The sequence below is a fragment of the Temnothorax nylanderi genome, unplaced genomic scaffold, assembly GCF_030848795.1.
Source record: "Temnothorax nylanderi isolate EJ_2023f unplaced genomic scaffold, tnyl_v1.0 TNYL_tig0108_pilon, whole genome shotgun sequence".
Lineage (NCBI taxonomy): Eukaryota > Metazoa > Arthropoda > Insecta > Hymenoptera > Formicidae > Temnothorax > Temnothorax nylanderi.
Genome location: NW_027249170.1, coordinates 572712 through 600000, shown reverse-complemented (window position 1 = coordinate 600000; position 27289 = coordinate 572712). Strand labels below are relative to the sequence as shown.

General features: G+C 32.8%; 2 protein-coding genes across 2 annotated transcripts; one reads left to right on the top strand and one right to left on the bottom strand.

The window, feature by feature from the left end:
• The first annotated feature begins 5225 nt into the window (after nucleotides 1-5225).
• Nucleotides 5226-21383, top strand: LOC139775898 (acyl-CoA Delta-9 desaturase-like). Its single transcript, XM_071712262.1, has 6 exons — nucleotides 5226-5426; nucleotides 16384-16610; nucleotides 17598-17728; nucleotides 18437-18642; nucleotides 18719-18904; nucleotides 19095-21383. The coding sequence occupies exons 2-6, from the start codon at nucleotides 16397-16399 to the stop codon at nucleotides 19417-19419; spliced, it is 1062 nt and encodes a 353-aa protein (XP_071568363.1). The 5' UTR covers nucleotides 5226-5426; nucleotides 16384-16396; the 3' UTR covers nucleotides 19420-21383.
• Nucleotides 21384-21508: 125 nt separating this feature from the next.
• Nucleotides 21509-27191, bottom strand: LOC139775899 (acyl-CoA Delta-9 desaturase-like). The gene is made up of 6 exons (XM_071712263.1): nucleotides 27033-27191; nucleotides 26398-26585; nucleotides 25944-26074; nucleotides 23445-23650; nucleotides 22882-23064; nucleotides 21509-22411 (listed from the first exon to the last, which is right to left on the bottom strand). Exons 2-6 carry the CDS (start codon nucleotides 26570-26572, stop codon nucleotides 22102-22104), a joined length of 1005 nt encoding a protein of 334 aa, XP_071568364.1. The 5' UTR covers nucleotides 26573-26585; nucleotides 27033-27191; the 3' UTR covers nucleotides 21509-22101.
• Between the last annotated feature and the right edge of the window lie 98 nt (nucleotides 27192-27289).

Sequence of the window (27289 nt, the reverse complement as noted above, 5' to 3'; positions counted from 1 at the left end):
GCAAGAATATGCAGAGTGACTCGTAATATTTATTATTATTATGTTTAAAAGTAAGATATGTGTATTTCGTGATTATAGATAAATGTGCATAAATGAAAATTATTTAATGGAAATTAGTGGAAATTAATTAGAGCCGTAAAAAAATAATTGCATTATATGCGTAAATTGCGTGTGTTTATATGTGTAAGCGTGTCTATGAATACGGCGTATTCGCATCAGGATATAACGGACTTCGAACACGTCTGAACTTTAGCCGAATAATCTATTACACAGTCTGATTACTGTAGCCAATGACACACGATCGATTTTGCGTGTCGCGCGATTGCAGCCTGCGCTCACGTGAGACAAGTTCAAAAGTCACATAAATTTTCAAACATTATGACGTATCAATTAAAAAAGTGCTACTCATCCGTCTACGACATTAATATTCGAGATTCGAGATTCGAGATAAAAAAATAAACAAAAAACATTGGAAAGTGCCGAAATGGAAATTGCAGTTGAAACATCGTCATATGCAGAAATAGAAATAGAAAGAATTATGTATTTATTTCAATACCTTTTCAAATTTTATAAGTTCTCGTGTGTGTGTGTGTGTGTGTTTGACATTGCTAATTTTAAAATATAAAAAATTTCAAATTTAAAAACTTTTATAAAATAATTTAGTAGTAGACAGATAGGTTACCGGCGTGACAAATAAAAAAATGTATATATATACATACACATTTATTTATTTAATTTTATTTTTTTGCAACAATGATTAAATATAAAACTGACACTGTAATTTTTAAAACTTATTAATTGCATTAAAACACTTATTAAATGCATTAAAACTATTTTTATTGTTTTATATTTATATTTTCCAAATTATTTCTTCCTAATGTTGTTTATTCATAATTAATGTTGTTTATTTATATTTTAAAAAAAATTGTGTGTCATTAATGTCGTATTACTGAATATTTTATTTGAGAGAAAGTGTACATAGATAAGATAATTTTAATTTTTCTATTTATAAACTATGATCTGATATAAATAATATAAGAATTATGCAATATCATTATCGTGCAAGCATTTTATGCGATAAAAAGTCCAGTGTCAAGATGCGAAGTCCTCTGCGAAAATCACGCCACCATTAATCATGCTAAATTATTATTATTCGCATTTTATGCTAATACATCCTTAAATTATCTAGAAAGTCTGCTTTCATGTACTTGGTTTCATATACTTGCTTTTATTTAAACATATGTTCTCCTATTATTAAACATTCTTTACCAATAGCCACTTGACGTATTATAAATTTTATATTTTACTATGTAATAATATTTAAGAAACGTGCAATTTTTTAAAGGTGTTTTTTAAGGCTTGTATTTACATAAGGCGAAATCATCATCCCAGGTAGCAGAGTGATGTCAGATGATATATTAAATCCGTCTTAATGACGCCTATATAAACGTCATTAAGACGTCTTTAGATGTCATATTGTTACCTGGGATATTAATTTTTCTTTTATAATTATTGATGTATATTATGCTCCAGTAATAAATAATTTTTGTTGTTAGAAGTTAACATTATCAGAAAAAATAAAAACTTTATTAAATATTAATCCCTTATTAACCCTTAAATGCCACCCGGGGTCCAGCGGACCCCAGACCCTTTAGAATGATATATTTTCAAATGTTCCCTCCAAAAATGGAGCTCATATTTATTTATTTATTATTTTTTATTTTTTTGATTTTGGAGCCAATATTTTAACTGTTGGTGATCTTAATTTTTTATACTATGTTGAAATTGAAATTTTAACAATATAGGCATTTTATTCTCTTTTCTAAGCCTTGAACAACATTGAAAATAATTTTCATAACTAAATATCAAAAAATCAATAGTAAGGAGACATTTTTCATGCTGGGGTCTTTTAGACCCCATGTGTCATTTACGAGATTCTTGAGAGGTGTGGCATTTAAGGGTTAATCCCTTAAATAAGAAATTTGTAAACAACATCCTTTAGTCGTAGCAAATGTTTCTTTGACCCTTGTGTTAGAAAAAATTAATGAATTAATTAATTAAATTAATTTACTTATTGCCTTATTATTATAAGCTAATAAGTGATCAATTAATAAATAATTAATCTGATGAATAAATAATTCATCTTAATACTAAATCTATTAATATAATTAATATACATATAAGAAAGAATAATATACACATACATAAGGCTAAATTGAAGTCTAAACCAGTTATTAACACATGCAATTATAAAGAGAGAGAGAGAACGCTAGTTGAAAAATAAACGTTACAATATAACAAAAATTTATTTATGTGTATAAATGCACAAGAATGAGAATAATGATTTCTTATAACTTTTTGAACGCTGAATACAATCCCGTTTGTCCAATTGCTCTATCACGTCACTCTATCATTTTGAGAAAATTGCAGTTAAAGTTACAAAAAGACCTATTTCAATGTATTTTGGCTTATTATAACTATGATATGTGACGTGTTGGACAAGTTTTATTGTAATCAAGATTAAGTATATTATTAGGACCTTATTCCGCCCTTAAAAAGGATTGTATAGATTATGGTTAAAAAGATATTGATGATTAATGTAGAGAGTAAAAGTCGCGATTATTAAGGATCTATTCTTTAATTATGTTCTTTAAACTTAAGAGTTTTTCAGATTGCTAAATACTAATCAGAGGGTCGATAGTCCAGTCGCCAGGTCGATTGAGCATTTTTTTTCGAGGTTGATGGCTTTTGTTAATGTTTTTTTTATGTTTTTTGGATCGTAGAACAAGAATCTGTAAATAGTTTTTTCGTAAGTCGATGCAATAAAAAGTTATTAACAATTTATTTGTTTAAATTGCCCTAGAGATCAAACTATACATCCTATAAAAAAATGAACTGGAGAAAATGTGTTCCTCTTTTCACGACGAACAAAATGGCGTTTGAATTTTTCCAAAATCTTCATTATTGAAATTATTTTTGCATTGGGCCTGTATTGTATTTTGATGTGTACGTTTATATTGCTTTTCGTAATTTTGCATGCACGGGATATCATGATAATAAATACCAGCAGTAAGGATATCTTTTGCTGCGGACAAATGAGAAATACGGCCAAATACTTCATCACGCAGTTGGCATGAGATGTGAAGAAGATTTTCGGCTTTTATTTCGTTTTGTAATCGACACTTTTTTCGGGACTGACCCACGCGATCTTTGCCACAAATAATACACGAAGAGTCTTGACCAAGTGTATCAAGATGCGAGTTTGTACTGGATCTAGTGATTGGTTTTCGACGCTTAAGTTCTTTTTTGAACATTTTATCACACACAAAAATACAGACTAAAATATTAACCTATACTACGATCAGCAGCCATACGCGAGGTATACTGGACTTCCACGCGCGTAGACGTGTTTTTGCAAGTTCAGAGTTTCAATTGTTTTAACGATACAATTGAGCGCGAGCGTGCACGCCGCGACGCGTAGGCAGTAATTACCTAAAAATTGACATATTTCCGTTAATAATGAAGATTTTGGAAAAATTCAAACGCCATTTTGTTCGTCGTGAAAAGAGGAACAAATTTTCTCCAGTTTATTTTTTTATAGGATGTATAGTTTGATCGCTAGGGCAATTTAAACAAATAAATTGTTAATAACTTTTTATTGCATCGACTTACGAAAAAACTATTTACAGATTCTTGTTCTACGACCCAAAAAACATAAAAAAAACATTAACAAAAGCCATCAACCTCGAAAAAAATGCTCAATCGACCTGGCGACAGGACTACGATTATATATCTTGAAACAAGGTGAAAATTGAAACAAAAGTGAACAGATTTACTAGATTTCGAATTTAATGAAATCGTAGATACTCTAATGAATTTCGTCAATTTTGTAATTTTCAGCTCGTGTCAAAGTACATAATCGACCCCCAGATTAGTATTCAGCAATCTGAGAAACTCTTAAGTTTGAAGAACATAATTAAAGAATAGATCCTTAATAATCGCAACTTTCACGCTCTACATTAATCATCAATATCTTTTTAACCATAATTGACACAGTAAATTCCTTTTAAAGGCTGAAAGTCTTAATACTTAATTTTAATTGCAATAAAACTTCTTTAATAAGTTACATATCGTAGTTGTAATATATCAAAATACACTAAAATTGCCCTCTTTTGCAAATTTAACTATAACTTTCTTAAAAGTGTGACGTAATAGAACAATTTGACAAACAGGATCATATTCAGCGTCCAAAAACTATAAGAAATGATTATTCTCATTCCTGTGCTCGAAAAAAAAAATTTTTTTATTGCAATGTAATCAATTGTAAATGCAGTATCATTAACATTTTACTGACTTCCGGGTAAATTTACTTATTTCATGAGATCCATCGTTGAATAACTAATTAAATAGTCCTGTTTGTTTTACGCTATGTCATTCTTCTACGATTTCTTTTAAGAGGCAGTACTAAAAAAAATTGTAAGAGGAAGAAAAAAGGAAATTTTCAACGGCGATGCAGGGCATACAAATTGTGCGGTGTCCAACTTAGAGTAGTTCGCAAAATATTAACTTTATAAGAACTACAATAAATCTCAGAAAATTTGTCGACTTATGGTCCTAAATTATATTTAGAATAAAATGCTAACAAGTTATTTAAATACACAACATTAAATTTAAATAAATTTCAGTTTAAATAAATATGTTTGCAAAATTATCTCTCAAAATATATATTGTATGTTGTGAACAGAATCGATACTCTCAGACTAGTAAATATGCCTGTCTGGAAAATAGAAAGCTTTTTCAATCTTTATCTGAGATTCTTTTTCGCGATATTAATTTCTCACTTTTATAAATAATATAGAATTGCGAAATTATTCTACGCGTTAACAAGCGCATTCGTTCTATTATCTCCATCAAAATCTATTATCTCTCTTATAAATTTTGATCCACAAATTAATCCCTTATTTTGTCTTAATATAATACTTAATATAATAATAATAAACATTAATTGATCATATATTTCATTCGTAATAAATAAATCGTGATTCACCGGATTCACGCATAACGCACCTTCGGACCTGCACGCGGACCTGCATGACAATATCACGTGCTGCTCGTCGGTCTCCGTGATTTGCCATGCGAACACGTGATGGTGCCACCAACATCGCCGGCAGTCTCTGTCTCTCTTCAAGCATCGCGAATAATATTTAACTCTCACGCATGGTGCCGGTCTCTCAGTTCTTTTGCCGACGCCGATCGTTGCTCATCTGCCGACGGTAAAGCCTGTCAACGACGAAGTCCCTGACTGAGAACACAACAGAGTCGCACGAGAAGCTCACGTCTTTCTGTCTTCCACATTTGTCAGCCCAGCCAGAGAAATAATCCACCGCTGGTCTCCAGGACGCAACCGGTCGTAAAAGCTTACGAAGGTAGGTCGATGTGATTCCTTTATTTTATTCACGATGAACCTTTCAACTACCCTAACGGCAATCGCTGCCGGTTTTCGTCCCTCTCCCCAATGTGACAGAAATCGCATTTTGACAAATCAAGAGACACGGTAGTGTCTCGCGCCAAGTACACGCGAAGCGAGACCGCACCGTGCGACTCTTTTACGCGTTTAGTAAAATACAGATTTAATGGATTATTGACTATCAAAATTTAATTGAAGAATTTTATTATTCTGGGAGATATTGAAGAATATCCACAAAATTAACGCTACTTATATTGAAATCGGAACAAATTCTCCTCTTTCAGTTTAATATTTGCACGCTGATAGGACAAGTACAGATAAAAAGCATTCATGCTCTGTGTTTGTTTTGTATTTGTATTTTCATGAATTTTATTTTTATGTCATTAAGATATACTTATAAGGTCAATCTACTTTTATTTAATTATGATTCGGATACTATGCGTTATAACTAGGAAATATATCTTCAAGAAAAAGAAAGTTTTCAACAAGACTATTTCAAAGCAAAATGTATATTTTTCTTCAAAAAATGCGGCTTCTTCGAAAGTTAGAATACAGGGAATAAGTACCGTGACCATACATCTTTTATTATAAAAGATATAGTCCTTTATTTCAAGTAGCTGTCCTTTAGATTTATTTATTTTCTCAAAACTCAATTTTGTCCTTTATTTTCTCCCAGAAAATATGGTCACTGTAGGAATAATATAAACTGTAATACACACTCATTATTCCCACATGGGAATGTGATAGAAAAAAAGAAGTCAAATATAGCATTGCGTACAGGGATAAAAGATGCATCGATACAGCAACGTGGTGTGGGGGACGCACTTACCAAGGGAATCTCGTAGTTTTTAATGCAAAAGGTTGCTCTTTTCCTGCCCACGCGTTATCAGCAGCCCTGATTGTGGTTGAATAATCCCTTTGTTATTAAGGATATTTCTATCTCGAGAGAGAGAGAAAAAAGGAGTGTGAGTAGGTGGTTTTCCACATAGGCATAATTCCATGTATACATATGTCTTCGGCTTACGGAACAAAGTATCTACAACGTCTCGTTTAATTTGAAGTGAAATTCTAGAAGCCAGATGATCGTGAGAGGAGCGACGATTCACGCGTAAAAAAATTGTGTATTCATCACTCGGATAATATTATCCAATGACTCGAGATATTTTCGTCACATTTCCGAACCGTCTCTCTTCAGCGTCAGTATCGATTTTTTAAGTAATGATTACAACTATTTGTCAGTAGTTTTTACACGAGGAATATATTATTTTACGCAACTGGTATTACTCAATTTTTGCATTAAAACACATTACTCTTTACAACGATCCCAATAATATATTGATCGCTAAGATATCCGTGATGTCGGCATTGCAGCGAGCAACCATCAACGGCGGTATGCAAAGCGCGTACAACGGACGTGACAAAAAAATTTGAACGAGCTCTGCTTTTAATTACATATATCAAGGTAGAGGGAAATATTTATGCGTAACTTGAACAGTTATACGTATTCGAGGAATTGATCTGAGCTTCCTGGTCAATATACACCGTTATTGTTCTTGATATATGAAGCATCAGTTGATCCGCCGTGTGCAGCGAGTTTACATTTTCGTATGAATCCAGAACGCCTTAAATTGAAACGTATAAAGTCGCGAATATTATTAACATTGGCATATTAACATTCAAACAGTTTCTCGATCCTATTAATGCATTAATAAAAGTTACTAATATTTAATAACTCTTATTTTTATTGAATTATTAATTTACTCATTTATTAATTAAATTAAATTATTATAATATTACAAGTATTATATTAAATTAGGAAAGTTATTTTATCATTCCACTATTGCTGAAAGATATTGCCTTTTTAATTGCTTACATGAATTATTTTGCTAAATGTTTCTTAGCTACGAGGTGGTCCGATCTTTGCGTGCGTTCGATAACAGCTAAAGTTTCGTTACGGAATGCTCCGTCGCGATGCGAGGAATAGCGTAGCTATATTTGCGAAATAATCCTATTGCGTTCTCTTCGATGCAAATAAGTGTTTCCTGTTGCACGCTCCGTGGCGAATGATCGGGTTGGGGAGCTAATTGTCTGGATAATCGCTGGACACGATCGTTCAGCATCACCGACATTATATCACTATTATTAATTATACATAAAGGATAAAAGAAATTAAAACCAATGTAGGCTGCATTTTTTAGTCGGTACATACAAAATTCGGTAACATAGTTTCGTAATAATTTGTACGCAATATATTTGTATTTTCTATCATTTACACTATTTAAAACATTAGTCATTTACTTAATCTTCCTCTTTTATCAATTTCTTTGATTTTATGCGGAACTTTTTTTGTATTCTTATTCTTTTTATTGCGCAGAATAATTTTTTACGATGCATAAGATGCATTGAATTGAAATAACTAGTAGTTACACTAAATGTAAAAGATAATTAAATTTTATGAAAAGAGTAATTAAGTAATATTGACAATTATAAAAGTGCTTGAATGCAATCAAATTAGCATCATTCCTTCTTTCAATCTATGTAATTCCTTTTGCAATCTAAAACATTTTTTTTGAAGCTCTAAATTGTCAGTTATAAATTACTCATAAAAATGATAAAAATTAGCAATTCAGTTTTTGAAATTTTCTGATTTGTCAGAATTGCAAAAATTCTCATTCCGTTTTCAAGTATTTTAAATTTTTTCACAAAATGTGGTATCTCAAATTTATGAAAACAATATTCGATAAGAGCTACTGTTGTTTTATTAGCATAAACTTAATTATGCATAATGGTCGTTCTATGTTAGTCGCAATCGTAAGAGTCGTAAGAAACCACCAACCACAATCTGTTATTCTGCTTGCGATCGAAGAATAAAAGACTGTGTTTGGTCAATTTCTTACGACTCTTACGATTACGACTAATGTAGAACGACCATAATATTCAAATGCAAATTATCAGTCCGTTTCATATGTTAATAAGCATTTGGAGCTTTGTGTTTAAAAATAAAATGTTTTGTAAATGTATTGATAAACGGTCCGAATAATCTTGCACAAAAGTATATACATTAAACGAGCAATGTATTTCGCAATGCCTTCGGCGAAAGCGTACATTCGCGTTTCCGGGGTGACTTGATGTGGCGTGACACCGTTTGGAAAATATCAAGGAGCTCAGATTCACACACAGGATAGTGTAGCATAATGATTATTCTCCTTTCTCGTTTGCAAACGAAGATTGACACTTAATCTAGACGACAGACTTTGACTTTTAAATAATTAAAGAATGTCCTCTTTTTATTAAATTTATATTTAATTAAATCCGCGATTACGCGAAAATCGGTAAATTGGTAAAACAGAAAAAGAATATTGCCTAATAGATAGATGACAAATTTGATGTGATATGATTTTATCAAAATAGCATTTTTATTTCCTGTTTGTTTGGTAGGTATGTTAAGATACTTTTTATTTCTGTGTTACTGATTTATCTTATTCGGAACCAGTTTAGAGTTGTCAGACAACTACATAAATCTGAATTCTATAAATATTGTATATGTGAGTTGTAGACTAAAAAATAACATTTTAGCGGCTCAAAATTAGCGGCTCTAATTTAACAAAATATTCCATGATGAGAAAATACATTTTTGCGGCAGTGAGCAAAGTCCAGAATGACGAAACTTCTCGTCATTGGCGGTCAAGGGTTAATCAGCTCAAACATATATACAATTAATATAAATTTGTTAATATATGCAATTTTTGCTTACAATGTCAATATAATTTAAAAAATGCAATACGGATAATCTTAAATAATGTAAAATAATTTTATTACAGATTCATGTTGTAAAATAATTATTTCTCTAATAAATAACAAGACTTAAAAAGAACTTAAATTTAGATTATTTTTTATAATAGATTTATACAAAAAACTGATTCGTAAAAATTTGTTTATCTGACAGAATTAGGATCCACGCGATTTAAAAGTTACCAGTATTGCGTACGATTATACTTGCCTATTATCATATTAATTAAGGAATAAGAAATCAATTTTGTTAAAATGTTTCCATTTCATATTCAAAGTTTATAATAGGAGAAACCAGGATAAAATATTTTAAGAAGTTAAAGTATTATCAGAGTTAAAATATTAAAAAAAGTATGTACATAATATAAACGTATATAAACGAATGTGTGTTTAATATGTCAGTAATTTGGTCTCCCACTTCAATACCATTTTTTTCGTGTGTCACAATTTAAGTGCGTGATCGGCTGGTGCGACCAGATCGAGCGCTTTACGTGATATAATACCCACGTACGAGGAAGTGGCAAAACAAGATGAGCAGCCGTTACTCGCGTGATCCGTTCATGCATGCGATCCGTGTACTCACACATACGATGCCAGTCTACCGGTCGACCGGCGCGGCGTGCATATCGAATGTTATTAGATATTACAAAAAACCCTTTCCATTATTAATATAAGATCCTCGATAGAATATTTTAGATATTTATGAAGCTAAAAGCTAAAAGCTAAAAGTTCACATCTAAAAATTCAATCCAGATTTAGAAACCAAATTTAATGCGGAGATTTAGAGATACGCGTAAGTATGTGTGTCTTGGCGACGTGCACCGGAATAAGTGAGCGCGCGGTCGTACGAGCGGCGATCGACCAATGCGATCGCATCGCCGGCACGACGTGTACGCAACTCGTATCCACGTGGTCGCGTGAGATGCGTGCACGGATAATAAAGCTTGTTATGATACGCGATGATTCTTCCAGCGTTCACATTGCAAAACTCGGTATGTCTAGAAAAGGATCAACGGGAAGATATTTTCGAATAATTGTCACAAATAAAAATAGGAACTTGTATATTTTGCTTCCTCATCATTTTTTTTCGCTCATATATAAAGCTTTTTCTATGAGGAATTAGCAAAATTGTTAGCATATAATAGATCGGCTTCTTCATAGAAGAAGCTTTATAAGCGAAAAAAATGATAAGGAAGCATTGTGAAAGTTTCTAATTTGCACACATATTTTTGTATAACCTTAATTACTATAAAGAATTTCAATCACTTGAGACACTTCAAAAATTGATGTTTTTAAATATTTAAGTATTTAAAATGGAAATGACATTTTGCATTTTAAATGCGTTTTTGGGAAATCATTTCCATTTTACATTTGAAATGGAAATATCTATACATTTAATCATTTGTAAAATGGGTAAATGGTTTTTTTTAAGCATATAGCTCTGTATCTAAGCTCATAAATTTCCCTAGCGTTGTTGATTTCCATTTTAAATACTTAAATATTTAAATACTTAAATATTTAAAATGGAACCATTTCAAATGTTACTCAGCTCTGACACACACACACACACACAGGCGCGCGCGCGCTGACATTAAAAAAAAATGCGATTTTCCGACGTTTTATAACATTCTGAACATATTGGCATTAAAAACTAAAAACAAAATTACGAAAACAAAGCTTCCTCTATGAGAAAGCAAAAATAATGAAAAGGGAGAAACAAAGGAAACAAGAACGACTGATTTAATAAAGCAAAGTAATGATGTGATGTGCCTTAAGTGCATATATCATTTTTCTCACTCCAAGCAGTTCCATTAGCACTCTTTTTTTATTATTAGTCAATAATAAAAAGGCATCATATAAAGTACAAGCGCCACGTATATATGTACGTAGCGCAGTATGTGTGAATCACACGAGATAATGATCGTACGATGCGTGCCTGATGCAAGGGTCAGCGAGCATTACCCGAGTATTACTCACGTGAACTATTACACTTGGGTTCATGTTATGAAGCAGATGGGGCAGAAACCCGATGCATCTAAAAAACAGCTGACGGAGATTACGGTTACGAGTCACATCTTATCAAGCTCCCGGCTAATTAACCCGTGAAATCACGCGATTTGTCGGATGATTTATTTACGCGCGTTAATAGAGAATTAGCAATTAATTATCTATTAATTGGATAGTTTGTTCAATTATTCATTATTTTGAATGAAAGAATAATAACCAAAAAATTTGTTTAAATTATTAAATGATCGGAAGAGGTTCGCCTTTAAGAAACGCGAAGCTGCAAGTGGTCAGTAGTTCAGTACTGCTAAACGTGCGGTCGATATTTGTCGGAAGAGTAGAACGCGCGCGGTGTGCCTGGTCTGTTTCTCTCCGTTCACCATTCGCCGGTCTCAGGTGGCGAGAGTTGTACGACGCGATTCCATTGGTTCAGACGGTCTCAGCTGAGGTCTGGTACGAGCCGACGGTCGACTCATACCCGTATCAGAGACGCAACGATTATTCTCCCCAATCCCTTCTATAACAGCCGGTATAACGTGATCTTCAACGAACTATATGTCTAAGAGAGACTGAGAGAGAAAAGAAAGAAGAGACATAATGATTCGGAAGATGTTGAGGTAAACGGAAGATTTTTCAAGCTGGACTTTGAAGCTTGAAGCTACAAATTATTCGACTCGCGAGTCTTTTTTGGTAACAACTATTGCAAAATAACCGTTAAGTCGGAAGTGTTTTAATTTGAAAAGCAGGACTTTATTAAAAAAAAAAAAAAAAATAGTGTCGTAATTTAGATTATTATATATCATCGAGAGTGTGTTATTTAACACTACACGGAGATTAATATATATTTATTTCTACCGAAGAAATCTTAGAAAAGAAAAGAGAAAACAAATTAATAAAATTAATCATCTATGTAATTTCAATAAAAGTCAGGAAAATTTTCAGAAATTAAGATGTTTTAAAAAGAGAAATAAATTATTAAAAAATGTCAAACGAGTCATTTTGACTCCCTTGGTATAGTTCTAGTGTTAAGAAATTACTTTAGAAAAAATTGGTCCTAAATTGTCGCGGAACTTACGGTCGAGAAACAATCTAATCGTATGTATATGTTTGTATATGTATGTATCATATAAATGTACGTATCAGTACGTATATGATACATACATGTATCATATACATGTAGCGATAATGAATGCGCATGCATATGTATACCAGATCGTTTAAACGGTGACAAAGATAAAATGCGAAATCAGTACATGGTCAAGATCTACTAGAATTAGCTGTTTCGCAAAAATAGACTGTCTAACAATGCGATATATATTTTTTTCATGCGCGGGAGACAACAAATCACGTGACTGCCGATACAATCGACGATAAGAACTGATAAGTGTCAATGTAAATGAATTTTTCGCCGTGCGTGATGTATAAATATGTAGATGCAATAACTACCTGTCAGCATTAACGTTAAACATTATGTGGCGAACATCGCAAATCAGTTAATTGTATTCATAGTACTTGTTCTTATAGTATTTTTGATTTTTTTCCTGTCGAACGTCATAGTGAGGACAAGTAAGGAGACGCGATACAGAAATAACACGTATATATACCTAATGTCTCAATGCATATTAAAGATTACGCTCATTATGCATGTCGTTCTATAGTTTCGTATTTGGTTTTTTATATTTCAACTTTTTCGTTTTTCTCTAGTGTATTTTCTTAAATTATATTTTCCTTCTTGCCAATTATTATGCATATAATAACATGCATCAAATTTGATAGTATTAATGTGCAAGATTTTAACAAGATATTAATAGGAACCCGCACGTCATTTAACACATTTTATCAGAATTGTTTTCGCAATTTAAATTAGACAATATCAGCTCTTATTAGCTAGATCGCAATTTTTTCTATTAACATATAGTAACGCATTACGCACATTATGCTAAGTCGAGCAATTTATTATGCATATATCATTTAGCAAGACGGGCGCATTATTCTCATTAAAAGTCGTAAACGCAGGAATAAAGTTCAACATTTAATAAACCGCAACAAATCAAATTTATGTTGTACATGGTATATCGTATGCACGTTTAATATTGAAAAATAATTCTAAAACTAATTCTAATTTTATAGGTCGCGTTCAATACAAAATTGGAAAAATTATACGCATTATATGATTAAATTATTTCATAAATTCTTTTATAATCAAAGTTTACTAATAAGACAAATAAGTTAAATATAAATTATACTAAATGGAATTCATTGTGTGCTACACTTTCATTTATCTAATAATTCCAAAAATAACATCATTAATAATTTTTGACAATAATTCAATTAAACGATATATTGTTTTTCTTTGTTGTTGACTGACATCACATTCGATCGATAAAAATGCACGTGTAGAAATCATATAATGATAGCGCGAGCGCGCGCGCGATCAATTATTTTTTTATTGCCGTGATATAATATCACATTGTGTGTTAGATCGATGTGCTACGTGAGAAACGCGGCTGACCTCGAAAGCCTTTGTGCAGCCTTGGCAATGATCGTGCTCGCTCGAACGAACTGAGCTCTGGAGGCCGCGTCCTCAACCTTGTTTATAATCTAAAATATCGTAATACTGCGATCGCTATATAATCATGAGGGTTCTCGATCAATGGATTATAAATGTGCAATGCAATAAATGAGTTATATCATTCTTCACGTACACTTTGAGACACGACGTAACTCATTTATCGCATTCTCATTCATTTTCATCGTAATGAATAAAAAGTAAACCATTCAATTGTAAGCTATTAGCGTGTTCTCCACGGGAATATATATATATATATATATATATATATATATATGTACATATATATATAAACGTGATTTTTTAAATATCAATAAATAAATGAAAGGGCATGGAGCCGCAACAAGATGTTAGTGTCGTAATATTTAATTAAGTTAAATTGACAACTTTCGAGCTGACATTAGGCCATCCTCAGTGCAATAAATTAAACAAATTACATCAATAAATGACGTGATTCATATTTATTATTTGTACATTCAATAAAAATATTAAAAGAATTACTCCGATAACGCGATAATACTTCTAATACTTTTAGCTTATATAATATTACGTAACTGCTTCAATGTAGCCGATTATACAATTAATAAATTGACCTCTAATTTCGAGTGTAACAAATACGTTTGTTAACAATAATATCCATTAGCATAATTGGCATAATTAGCATCATATCTGAAAATTTATGCAAAGTATAGGTTCTTATTTTTCTCGCGTTTTTCTCATTTCTTTTTTTTTTCAAAATTAATTGAAGACGCGCATTATACTTAATCGCATTCAAAGAACTTCGCGTATTTATACGAGTTGTTATGTTTGCTTGTACATTGTTTTCGTCTCGTGCAAATTCGTTATTTCGATTCGGGTTTTCGATAGCAATTCTACTCCAATGACCGGATTATTCGGAGGATCAGCTGATCGCTCACCCGGCGTCCCCGCGCAGGCGACTGTCGACGAAAATACCGTCTGGTCGGCGTCCCGGCGCCGCGCAAGCCTGCGCCTGGAGGACGTCGGTCGAGGATCCAGCTGGCACTCTGGCAGTCGATAGACGGTCCTCGGCCGGGCACCGCCGGCACCATCGCGATCTTGCTCCACTCTGATATTCGCGATCGCGGGATATAGGCGGTTCGTCGGGTTCGGGCGCGTACATTCTCGCGCGTTTGACGGAATTCAGGGCGATCTGCAGGATTGCGACGACGAGCGTATACGAGCTCCGTACGTATGCACAATTTCGACGAGCCAGCCGATGTGACTCGGAAGCTGTTAGTGTCTTAATTTAAATCGAGTCCAAGGTGCAGGTTAATATAATCAAAAGGTTTAAAATGAAGAAAAGATGTCAAATCTATATGTGCGAGACGATTCGAGTCTATTTATAAATATAAATATAAAATATAAAAATGTAAAGATAAAAGTCTATTTTCCGTACAGAGAAGTCGTACTCCGTTATCATGTTAGAAATAGCGAATGGAATATTTGCTCTTCGCAGTTTCACTAGCTCGTCGATAAATCGAGCCTAAACAGGTATACCGGGGTCTCGCGACGTGAGTTTCTAACTGGGATAAACCGGGATGACAGCTGGCAGCTTCGTCGCGACGACGCGACGCGGTGAAAGTCTTACAGGTGTCATTTCTCCAGAGAATCACTCTCTTTCCGGGCACCGGTTAACAATTAGTCGGACGAGCCGGCGCGCTCGTGCGTGTACAAACGACGTAATCGCGACATTGCTTCACGTTTCCAGGTCATGCACTACCTGGAAAGTGTCTCCGCTGATATAACCGTCGTTCGTCGACCTTCGGCGCGTGTAATCGCGAGTCGCGATAATTGTAAATAAACTCAAGTAGGTACTCCCCATAATTGAAAATAGAAAAGGAGAGAGAGAAGGACACACTTTGTAGGTATTTGTCCTAATACAAATTCGTGTTTGCTGCTACTAATTTTGTCTTTTATCGATCGCTCTTGCGTCACACGTCGTTCCCATTCGTTCTAAATGCTTTCGTAACTTTTGACTCTACGGGAGCATCGATAATTACGGCGCTATTGCACGAGCCATGTTAGCTTCATCAAATAAGCCGTGTGTGCAAATATAATTATCGTCGCGGCGGCCTCGTCAAAGGAGTTCTATTCTCGCGACATCGGCGCTTTCATTTGGGAATAATTTAGATTTGACTTCATCAAAGTTCAGCTATTTTTAATTCTGCAAATATAATATATGTATACTGTATTTATTAGTGTCTTGTTTTTATAATCTTTTAAGACTTCGAATTTGAAATTATTGTATATTAATCGCGCAGGTGTTTTTATTTATTCTTTTTATTTTAATATAGCAATATATCTAAATGATTAAACACCCAAGACAGCGATATGAATAATTCAATAATTTAAATAAGATTATAAATCTAATTAATGAATAACTAGATGGTTAATGAATAACGCTAATGAGATAAAAAACAAGTACGACAAAATTATTTGTCGTAATCGCGATGACACTAATGAAGATTTATTGCTTACTACAATTTTTTATAAAACATAATTAATGGAAAGTTTTTTACTTGGCTGTTAACAGGCTTTACGCAAGGATGGCGCCGAATATAACGAGCACACCGACGGGGGTGCTTTTCGAGGGTGAGACTCTTCCCGAACCGCAGCTGATCGAGGAGTCAAAGGAGAAACCGAAATATGTTAGGAGCATCGTTTGGAGGAACGTGGTGATTTTCTCGTTCCTACATCTCGGCGCTCTTTACGGAGCTTATCTCTCCCTCACGTCCGCCAAATTGGCGACCGTCTTTTTCGGTAAGTGTTTCGATTTTATTGCGCGGCGTAACGTACCTCTTACTTCCTCATAAAATAATTATACAATGAAATAATATTTTTGTTTAATAAAGAAATTATATCTACACCTTATAGGTAAAGAATCGTATCTCCAGCTTTTGTCAAAATGGAGTTGATACATTTTTCAATACAAGAGCTTTAATAACAGGAGATTAAATTGTATAATGGTAAAGCATCTTATGTCTATTATTACTATAGTTCCTAACATATAATGTTTAGAAAAAAGTCGTATTGAAAATTTTTATAGTGCCTAATTTTTAAACCAGGTACAGCGTGTTATTGACTATTTAATATTTAATTGTACTATTAAACATGTCAGTTAAATGATTTTATTAAAAACGTAATAAATCAAGTTACTACTTTATTTTATATTTAAAAAAGAAATATATCGTTCCTCTATTTAAAATTCTTATTGTATTTTCTCTGAATTCATAATAATAATAATAATGGAGATACGATTCTTTACCTCTATAAGATACAGATATATGAAAGTATTAGTTGATCGATCGCACATTATCCCTTACGACACGATTGAGTTTAGCTGATACATTCGCGTTGACGTACCCGTCGTGGTAGATTCTATTTAATTTTGCACTTACGCGAAGCTCTTTAGCGTGAACAATTAGCGGGATGTTAATTAGATGAGCTAAAATACTCGATATATTTGCGACTCTTTCAAACGAGATCTTTTTATTTTATTTAGACTAATTCGTTTACGTTATTATAAGAATTACTATACGTTGTTATCATAATAGATTTTTCAACGCGGTTGTTACTATATAAGCGTGTTATGAGGCATTTGTGTTACGAGTAAATTTTCCGTTCCGTGAGAGATATCAATCATATCTCTCGTAATTTCTCACAAGATAGTTATTCCATGAGAATTGATGGTCATCGGAGCAAACGGCAAGACCTTTGCGTGTAACATCATGATTTTCTTGATTGCAGCAATTTTATTGTATCAACTCACCGGCTTAGGAATCACAGCCGGGGCTCACCGACTCTGGACACACCGATCCTACAAAGCCAAGTGGCCTCTCCAGCTGCTACTTGTGATCATGAACACTATAGCATTCCAGGTAGGTGGATTTTTTAGAGGAAGGCTTAACGAATAAAAATAGTTGCTTTCCATTTACATCAAAACTCAGATAAATCTCACTTCTGTCTTTCTTCAAATGTTGAAGAATGTTGAAGAAAGACAGAAGTGAGATTTATCTGAGTTTTGATGTAAATGGAAAGCAACTAATATTCGCAAAAAATAAAATGTCAATTCGTAATCAATTTTTTTCGCTATTGTGACATTGAAGATTGATTAGACGTATTATATTAACGATGTAGCAATCGGTTATACAAGATACGTTAGAATCGATTTTTTTCCTACAGCTAGTGAGGCTTATAGAATTCATGTCGATACGGTGATACCGAGCACAAAACACGCGTCGCGTGTAAGAAATGAAAAAAATAACATGATCCATACAATGTCGTTAGATGTTGGCTAAACAAGTGATCTGTTGTTAGAAAAAAGAAAAGACATCCTTCTCCATAAGCTCGAGAATGTAGGTGGCACGTATTGTTCGTGACGGAAATATAGACACATGAGTGTGCACATTCCCGGCACATTTTTATTTATCGCGATATAAATATTCAGAGAAATACGCAATAAAAGAGGAAACAATACGAAATGCGATTATACATAACGAAGATATAGCAAAATCATTTTACGCGAACGCAGCAAATTAAGGCGTTCTATATCAGCATCGATTAAAATGTAATTTTGTCGGATCTAGGATGCCGCGCTCGATTGGGCCAGAGACCACAGGGTTCATCACAAATACAGCGAGACCGACGCCGATCCGCACAACGCTACGAGAGGTTTCTTCTTTGCCCACGTGGGCTGGCTGCTCTGCAGGAAACACCCAGAAGTTAAGGAAAAGGGCAAGGGTATCGACTTAAGTGATCTTGAGAGCGATCCTATATTGGCATTCCAAAAGAAGTACGTGTGTCGATATTGGTCGAAGTGATGCTTCATTGACGAACAAGTGTCTACAATAAATTATTGCTTGTTTCAGATATTATTTCATACTGGTGCCATTGCTGTGCTTCATTTTGCCAACCGTTATTCCGGTCCTGTGTTGGAACGAAACATGGACGAACGCTTACTTCATTCCCACTGTTTTCCGTTGGATCTTTACATTGAATATGACGTGGCTGGTAAATTCCGCGGCTCATCTCTTCGGCAATAAACCCTACGACAGGTAAGCATCAATCGGTTAAGCCAGTCTTGCAAATGTACTTTTTAAATTTTATACTTTTAAAAATTTTTTTTCGGAGAAGAAAATGATCGAACTTTTCAGTCTTTACTTTTCAAATCTTTACTAGACTTTCTTGAAAGATTTTTTTTCAGAGCGGCGTAATCAACATTCAATTACAATTGCTTTCTTGTAGGTTTATCAATCCATCGGACAACAAAGGCGTTGCCATGTTCGCCCTCGGCGAAGGCTGGCACAATTATCACCACGTCTTTCCCTGGGATTACAAAACGGCCGAGCTCGGCAATTATAAATTCAACTTCACGACGGCCTTCATCGACTTCTTCGCGAAGATCGGCTGGGCCTACGATTTAAAGAGCGTATCCGAGGACATGGTAAGGAAACGAGTGGAGAGAACGGGTGACGGCAGCCACGAGTTGTGGGGTTGGGGCGATAAGGACCAAACGCAGGAGGAAAGAGACGAAGCGATAGTGACGCATCATCATACGAAGGATCAGTAGGATACTGCGTGTACGTACGTGCGAGACTCTCGATTAAGTAAGGCTTTTTTCCACATTCGTCCACAAATCGGTCAACAAATCGATTTGTTTAGACATTTTATGAAAGATACTATTTAAGTCGACCTTCCAGGACAGTCTCGCCGTCGCGTATCTCGGTTCCGACATGTCGTTGCACGATTATTTGGCGGGTTCCATGTAATACAGTCTTGGAAGGTCCAGCACCGAGCAGGATTTTTGTAATGTCGATGGTGTTCTGGATTGCGAGCGCTGTACTCGCCCGATAAGGTTTTTTACCGCCTTTACAGAGATATACAGAGTTAGCTTTCGAATTATACTGTGTAATTATTGGACAGATTGTTGTACCATTTGTACAATTTTTTAACACGTAATCGTAACGAGAACATACATACGTATTTGTATAATTGGAACATTGATCAAATATAATAATTTTGTACTTTTGCCTTTTAAAGTGTCTACAGTGGGTAATCTACTGCGGTAAGAAAAAATGGTAGAATAATAAATATGGTACAAAAATTACGAATCTGATTTAACATAAATACAAATCGTTTTTAAGAATTTATAAACGTTGCTAAATCGTTGCTCAAGTTTAAATAACATTTACTATGTGATCAAGTTTTGTACGTTGCACTTTTTTGAGCAAAAAATAAATAAATTTTTTGGTTCTCAAATCTGATAATAATCTTAAGACAATACCGTCTTGTTGTTAAATTAAAATTGACTTTAAAAAGTACTGTATCGTCCAGAACATCAGCGAAATATTATTCTTTAACAAATCTAAAAGTTAAATTTTCTCTCTTTCTTTGACGTAAATTAACATTATAAACGCATGAAAATTCTTTAAGTTTTTATTTACGTTACGATGAAAAGTTATTTGAAAAATACATCACGTTTTTGTAATTTTTCTCTTAGTTCCTATTAATATGTTTCATGCTTATCATATTATATAAATTAGGTTGTAACAATGGATTCGGTATAATTTATTTTTATTTGTACGTAAAATAAATTATACGTAAAAAATAATTTATTTCTAATAGGGTGAAAGAAACATGTGAATAAAAAAAGTTGGTGTTAATAGGGAGTTTTTGCAATACCGTCTTTCAGACACGGTAACCGTATCTGAATTGTTCAGATACAGAGTGAATGTATCTGAACAATTCAGATAACGTTTACTGTATCTAAAAGACGATATTGCAAAAATTTCCTAATATAGTAATAAAGATTGCGTAAACCAAAGTAAGTGAATGTAATTATCCAATGTGATGCAGTTGTGCGAGATACGATGTATGTGTATATTAATTTATCATTTTGTTTGCATCGATTAATATAATATAAGATTCGAGAATAACTGTTATATAACAGTTTGTGATGTAAAATTGTAAAGCGATGAAAGACGGGAGGGAAGTCATGATTTCTGACGGAACTCGTTGCTCCTCGCTCTAGTTAAGTAAGCGATTATACTTTTTTATGATATAAATACACATAAAGCACTTCTACTTACGTTTTGTTACGCATCTACCTTCCGAAGACATCGAAAATATCTGAGATCGTACATACGAAAACGCAACGCGATTTTGTAAGTGTGTCAAATTAATCGAACGTTACATTAATTATAATTTATATCCTTACAGAATTTAAATTGATACTTTAACACGTAACAATCGCGCGTATTTGTTTTCAAGTCAACATTATTGCAAATTTCTACATCCGGTCTTTTGATTACAATTTGTATTTTATATCATATTCTTAAATAAGATTATAATTGTTCGTCCAGTATGGCAAGCACGAAAAATGATATGTTTATTGAGAACACAAAAATAAAATTATTGTATTTTTACTATTAAATATAAGAAATCACATGACTGTATCGTATTGTATTATACAATAAGCATTAATAACTAAAATAAAGTGTTTAATAAAATATATATTTTTATGTAAAGACATTACGTACCTTGCGTCTCTTTATTCAGCGTCTACACCTTTAATTCAAACGTAAAATTGTCTCAAACATCACTTTAATCAGTAATATCATAAACCAGTTACATAATATAGTGATAAATGAATGTTCCAGTTTAGCGAGTATCGTTCTTTATTAGACAATAAATTTATCAGGCGTCATATACTTAATTTATAAAAGAAATAATATATTATATACAGGAAATTTTATGATTAATATAAATTGGGATTTAAATTGTTCTACAGTTACCCAGTAAACAAAATGTTAGCAGCATGCGCACAAATTGGCAGCAAATTTGATTAGATTCTACACCAAAACCATCTATGTTCGCAATGAGTTCGTGTTCTGTCGAACACGAAGCCTGCTGACAGGCAATGTGAACAGATTGGCAATAGAAACCACGCAGACAAAGCCATGTTAGGAGGTTTTATCGCATTTCTGGCAACAGTTTGACAACATCGTCTGATACAGCAGCTGCTATGTGAAATTTGTTGCCTTTCTGACATGAAAAATTTACTGCAAAATCTGCTCAGAATCTATCTGCGCAGGTTTGGCTATCTGGGTAAATAACTTTAATTAGATGTTTATTTTGCATATATTATTACACAAAATTTCAAACAATTTACTTTTTCAACTAAAATTTACAAAATATCAGTTACATATAGTAATTTTATTAAATTAATTTACTCTCTAGCGAATTCGCTTTCCTAATGGCGATATATCAGCTTCTCCTTGTGAGCGGCTTCTTCTGCATTCTCTTTTATCTCCGCCAGAGCTTCATTCAACGTCATCTTCGATGTTGCGATCTTGTAGAGAGCTTCTCGCACATCGTCGCTAGTGGCGGTCTTTAGCTGGTTAATGAGTCCGAGTTCGCGCCACATCTTGACGACGAACGTGATGAATCCCATTTCGTAAGTGCCGAATTCATCATTTTTCCAGTCCCACGGTATCACGTAATGATAATTCAGCCAGTAGGACTTCGACAAGAAAAAGACGGAATTGTCATCGACTGGAAACCTGAAACATCAATGTTAGATTAGAAACAAACTCAACAGACATAATGACAAAAAGATTACGCTATTATAATTATAAAAAATACAGGAACACGAATATTATTAGAAAGGAAGGAAGGAAGGAAGAAAGGTAGTTATCAAAGTCTCACTAATACGAGGATTTTTAGATAATATAAAATTCTAAGCTTGTTAATAACAATATAATTTTATTAATATCTTAAACTAATTGTAAGAATAATTGTATAATTGATATAAAAAACTAAATCTTTTATGAAAGAGAAAGAATGTAGTTTTATTTTTACTCGTAATGCTTTTGGAATTTACGACGAAATATTCTTAAAATCCTCAGATTCCTCAGTCAAGAGCTACTTGCAATGTATACCATCCTTGTCAATACGAACGGTACCGTGACTTTTCGGCATCTCGAAGAATAGCTTGTATAAAAGCGAGAGAGTATTAAAAACAGATATTAACTTGTCTCCTTTCTTCAGGCCCCAAACCAATAAGGCGCTGTTTACTAGCCAAGAAATATTGGTGGTTATCAATAATCGCGCTGCGCCAATGATTAAAAACGAATTTGTATATGATTCATCCAAGTATTCTACAGCCACGTAGACAGGTAGCAGAAGTCCGAGCAAGAAGAATATCCAGTAGAACCTGCGCAATATACTTGTTTTAATAAATTATTTTTCTATATCGTAATTAGATAGATAAGTTATAGATTAGAATTAGGTAATATAACGCTTTGGAATAGAATCCCCTCAGATACAAAAAAAAAATGAAATAAAAAAAATATGATAAGTAAAGATATAGCTAATAAAAAAAAATGTGTGAAACTAGAAAATTAAATAAATAAAGAGATAGAAAAGTAAATATTCCCTGAAAAAAAAGGATAATGACGAAGCACAGAACTATAGATAATAATAGAAAATCATAAATAAACCCGTTTTTATATAATCTTTACATATGAAGAAAGCAGTGCATAAAAAATAAGCTGTTTTATAATACATTTGAACTATATAATTGAAGAGTCATACTTTCGTTGCGTCCAAACATATCCATCCATATCCACATCGCGCATATCAATGTTTCTCGCGTATGTCTCCAAGTCAGAGGGTGCTGATAAGAGATTACTAATCACGTGGGAATAAAGAAATCCTTTCTTATGATTGTACGGGTCCCTTTCGGTGCCGTAATATCTATGATGCATTCTGTGCCAAAATACCCAGTCATATATTGAACCCTAATAAAAATTTAAATATGGTTATTTTTGTAATTTACATTTTTTATATATATATATGCAACATTAAAAATTTATTAATAATACTAGGTAAGTTTTGTGTTCATTGTACAGCCTTCGTTCTTTATTGTAAAATCCATGTCTCTAGAGTCGCGTTGACTTTGCGATTACGCTGTTCAACAAAAAATTACTTTTTTTCTTAGTACAAAAAGAGAATATTCGTTTTCCGTATAGTTTTTTAAACGCCGAATACGAACTCTTACTAAATTGCTCTATCACGTGAATACTAATCTGATCACGTGAATACTAATCATTGAATACTAATCTAATGTCATTGAATACTAATCTGATGTTTTGATAAATTTAAAACGGAGCTGAATTCTAATCTAATGTAAAAATTTGACTATTTATAATTTTGATATATTGCAAAAAAGGGTTATTTTAGTGTATTTTGGCATATTCTAACTGCACTATGTGACGTATTGGAGAAGTTTTCAACGACCTGAAAAACTCTGGAGTTTTAGTAACATAATTTAAAAAAATATTTCACAGATCTTTAACCCTCCGTCACCTCCCTGGGTCTTTTTGGGCACAAGCGAAATTTTGATCTCATAAAATATCTCCGAAATAAAGAGAGGGCGAGGTCTGGCTCCCCTCTCTAAAAAAAGTTGTTAGTAGTGAGAACTCAGTCGCCAAGGGACGCCAGTATCCGGCAGGTTGGACAAAATGGACCCAGGGGAGCAACAAAAGTAGTAAAAATGACGGTGGTGACGGAGGGTTAATGATATATGTTTTATGTAAGTCACAATTTTGATGCAATAGACTCTATGTTAATCATTAATATCTTTTTAACTATAATCAACACAACAAATTCCTCTTAAGGGCTGAAAGCCCTAACAACATACTTAATTTTGATCCATTAATTGCAATAAAACTTCTCCAACGCATCACATAGCCTATTATAGTTATAATATGCCAAAATACACAAAAATAGCCTTTCTTTGCAGCTACAAATTTCTCAAAATTGTGACGTAATAATAAACGGGATAGTATTCAACGTTCAAAAACCTACGGAAAACGATTACTCTCATTCGTGTGCATTTTTTTTTGTTGGACAGTATTAGTCAGTTAACATGATCGCTATTATGTATTGTACATACATATTCTGAATAGGATGACTTTGAGCTTTATGATATAGAATTAATGTATCAGAATGTATAAGTAATGACGATAATTGCGCAATCCAGTTTTATTAAAAATATATCAAATAAAACTGAAAATTTTGCAACAAATTGCATTTTTCGAAAGAGTGAAATAGCGAAAATGTTAAGCGTGCAATGGATATAGATAAAATTTACACTTTAAGGAAGTAGACAACCTTTAAGGGGCGTGACAAGCAAAAAATTTATCTTCTTTTATCAAACTAAATATTTAAGAAATAAAAAACTTTGAGTATTTAAAACTTTGGCACATGATTCTATATTCTTTTATACTTAAATAACCATACTTTATATGGTTATTTTGAAAAAAGAATTATTAAAAAATATTAATAACGGGAGTTATTGGTAATGAAGGAAAGCAGTTCAGTAGCTGGTGATGGGCATGAAATCTCGAAAACGGCTCCAACTATTTTTCTTTCAAAAAATTTTTATAAGTTGTTGAAAACAGTATCTAAAATGGATTGGAAACAGAATTTCAAAAAAATAAAAAATATTTTAGTTGCAAAAAAAGTATAAAATTGCATTTTCTTTAATAAAATTTAAAAAAATGTTTTTTTTTTCAAATTTTGCTTTCAACACATTTTAGAGGCACTTTTCTAGATTATAAATCCGTTTTTTAAATTTTGTTTTAGATTTTTTGTTACTCCGGAATCATGTCCACAACCAGCTACTGAATGGAAAGAACTATTTCCCTTTATTACCAATAACTCCCGTTATTATTAATATTTTTTAGTAATTCTTTTTTTAAAATGACCATAAAAGAGTAGAATTATATGCAAAAGTTTCAAATAGTTAGCGTATTATATTTCTTAAATATTTAACTTTAAAAAAAGATCTATTTTTTCGCCTGTCAAGATTGTCTACCTCGTTAATAGTCATGTAAAAATGCATGTAAGAGATAAATATTAAAAATGTAAGTAAAAGATAAATATTAAAAATAACATATTGCCATACGAGAATTTTTGTACTCTAAAATTGATTTTACTATATTTTTAATTAATTGGCACAATATTAAGACATTTGAATATTTGAACAATATTTAATATTTAATCGGTGCGGTTAAATCTTTCATTTACCACGCCTGCCATAGTTTGTGTTAGCATTATGAAGAGTCTGAGTTGCCATGTAGCGACGAAAGTGTTGTGTGCATATAATCGGTGAACACCCGCTGTCAGTCCTATGGAGCTGATTGTGACGAGGAATAGAACTGAAATTAGCACAATATTAGATTAATATTAAATATTACCATAACATGCGCGCGTGTTAAATGACCATCAACAAGAAAATAATAGACATATTACAAAAATTAATCCATTGGCAGAAAGCTTTATTCATGAATACATATTTAAAGCTTGTATTTTACAGGATACTTAAAAAGGTACTAGCAGTTTGATGTTAACATTTCTTTTGCAAAATGATTCTTATTTCTGCCACTATTCCAAAATAAGCTGATTTCATAGAGAGTTAATTAATTCTATTTTTATACAATTTTTCGTATTATAGTTTTATGTAATGATTTGTGATACTCACAGTAGAATACTGTCAGCCATTTCGCTTTAAAGAACAGAAAGTATAATCCGGCCAAACCAAAGGCGTGAAGATAGATATAAAACAGGACGGCCGTCCACTTTATAGATCGTTTATCCATTTCGTTACTGCTTTTGTTGGTGCTGTTGCAGTTATTCTCTTCCTTGGTTTCCGTCATGTCGATATTACGACTATCGAAAAAAAATTTAAAGTTAATATGAACACTTTGCAAATACTTTTCAAATCCATTAATTGCTATTTAATAACACAACAAATATAATTAAAAATTATAATGTTTTGCTGAAAGATGTTACAGTAGCAAAAAATAGAATAGATTAATTAATTATGGAATTATGACTTCATAAAGATGTAAAATATCTTAAGTAATTTTATTCCTAATGTATCGGTAAATTATAATATAGATATATAATTATAGATGTAAAATAAAAATTGATACAACAATTTAAAAACTATTTAAAGAATCTAAAGAAGTTAAACTCGGACGAATAGAATTATTGAATGTTTTATTAGGTAAAAGTGAGAAGAGACTAAAAGATAAATACAATTGGAACGAAAAATACAAGAAGCGTCGACCCACATTCCTTTTTCTGAAAGATAAATGTATCTATTTTACTTACTTCTCGAAACAGAGCCGCACTGAAACGCGCTTCTGGAAGAATGGTAGAGAACTACATGGCGAAGGTAATGTTGAGGATATTCTGATTGGCCTTACGACCCATTCAGAATTTCATTATCAACAGAAATAAGTTATTTTTTCCTCGTCATTTCCTGCCTGTTAGAATTCGATGCATTTGTCAATTGCGCACATGCGTGACGCATGACGGAATTGCTTAAATAAATGTTATTGTTATTAAATTGTAATTTTTTATTTTTA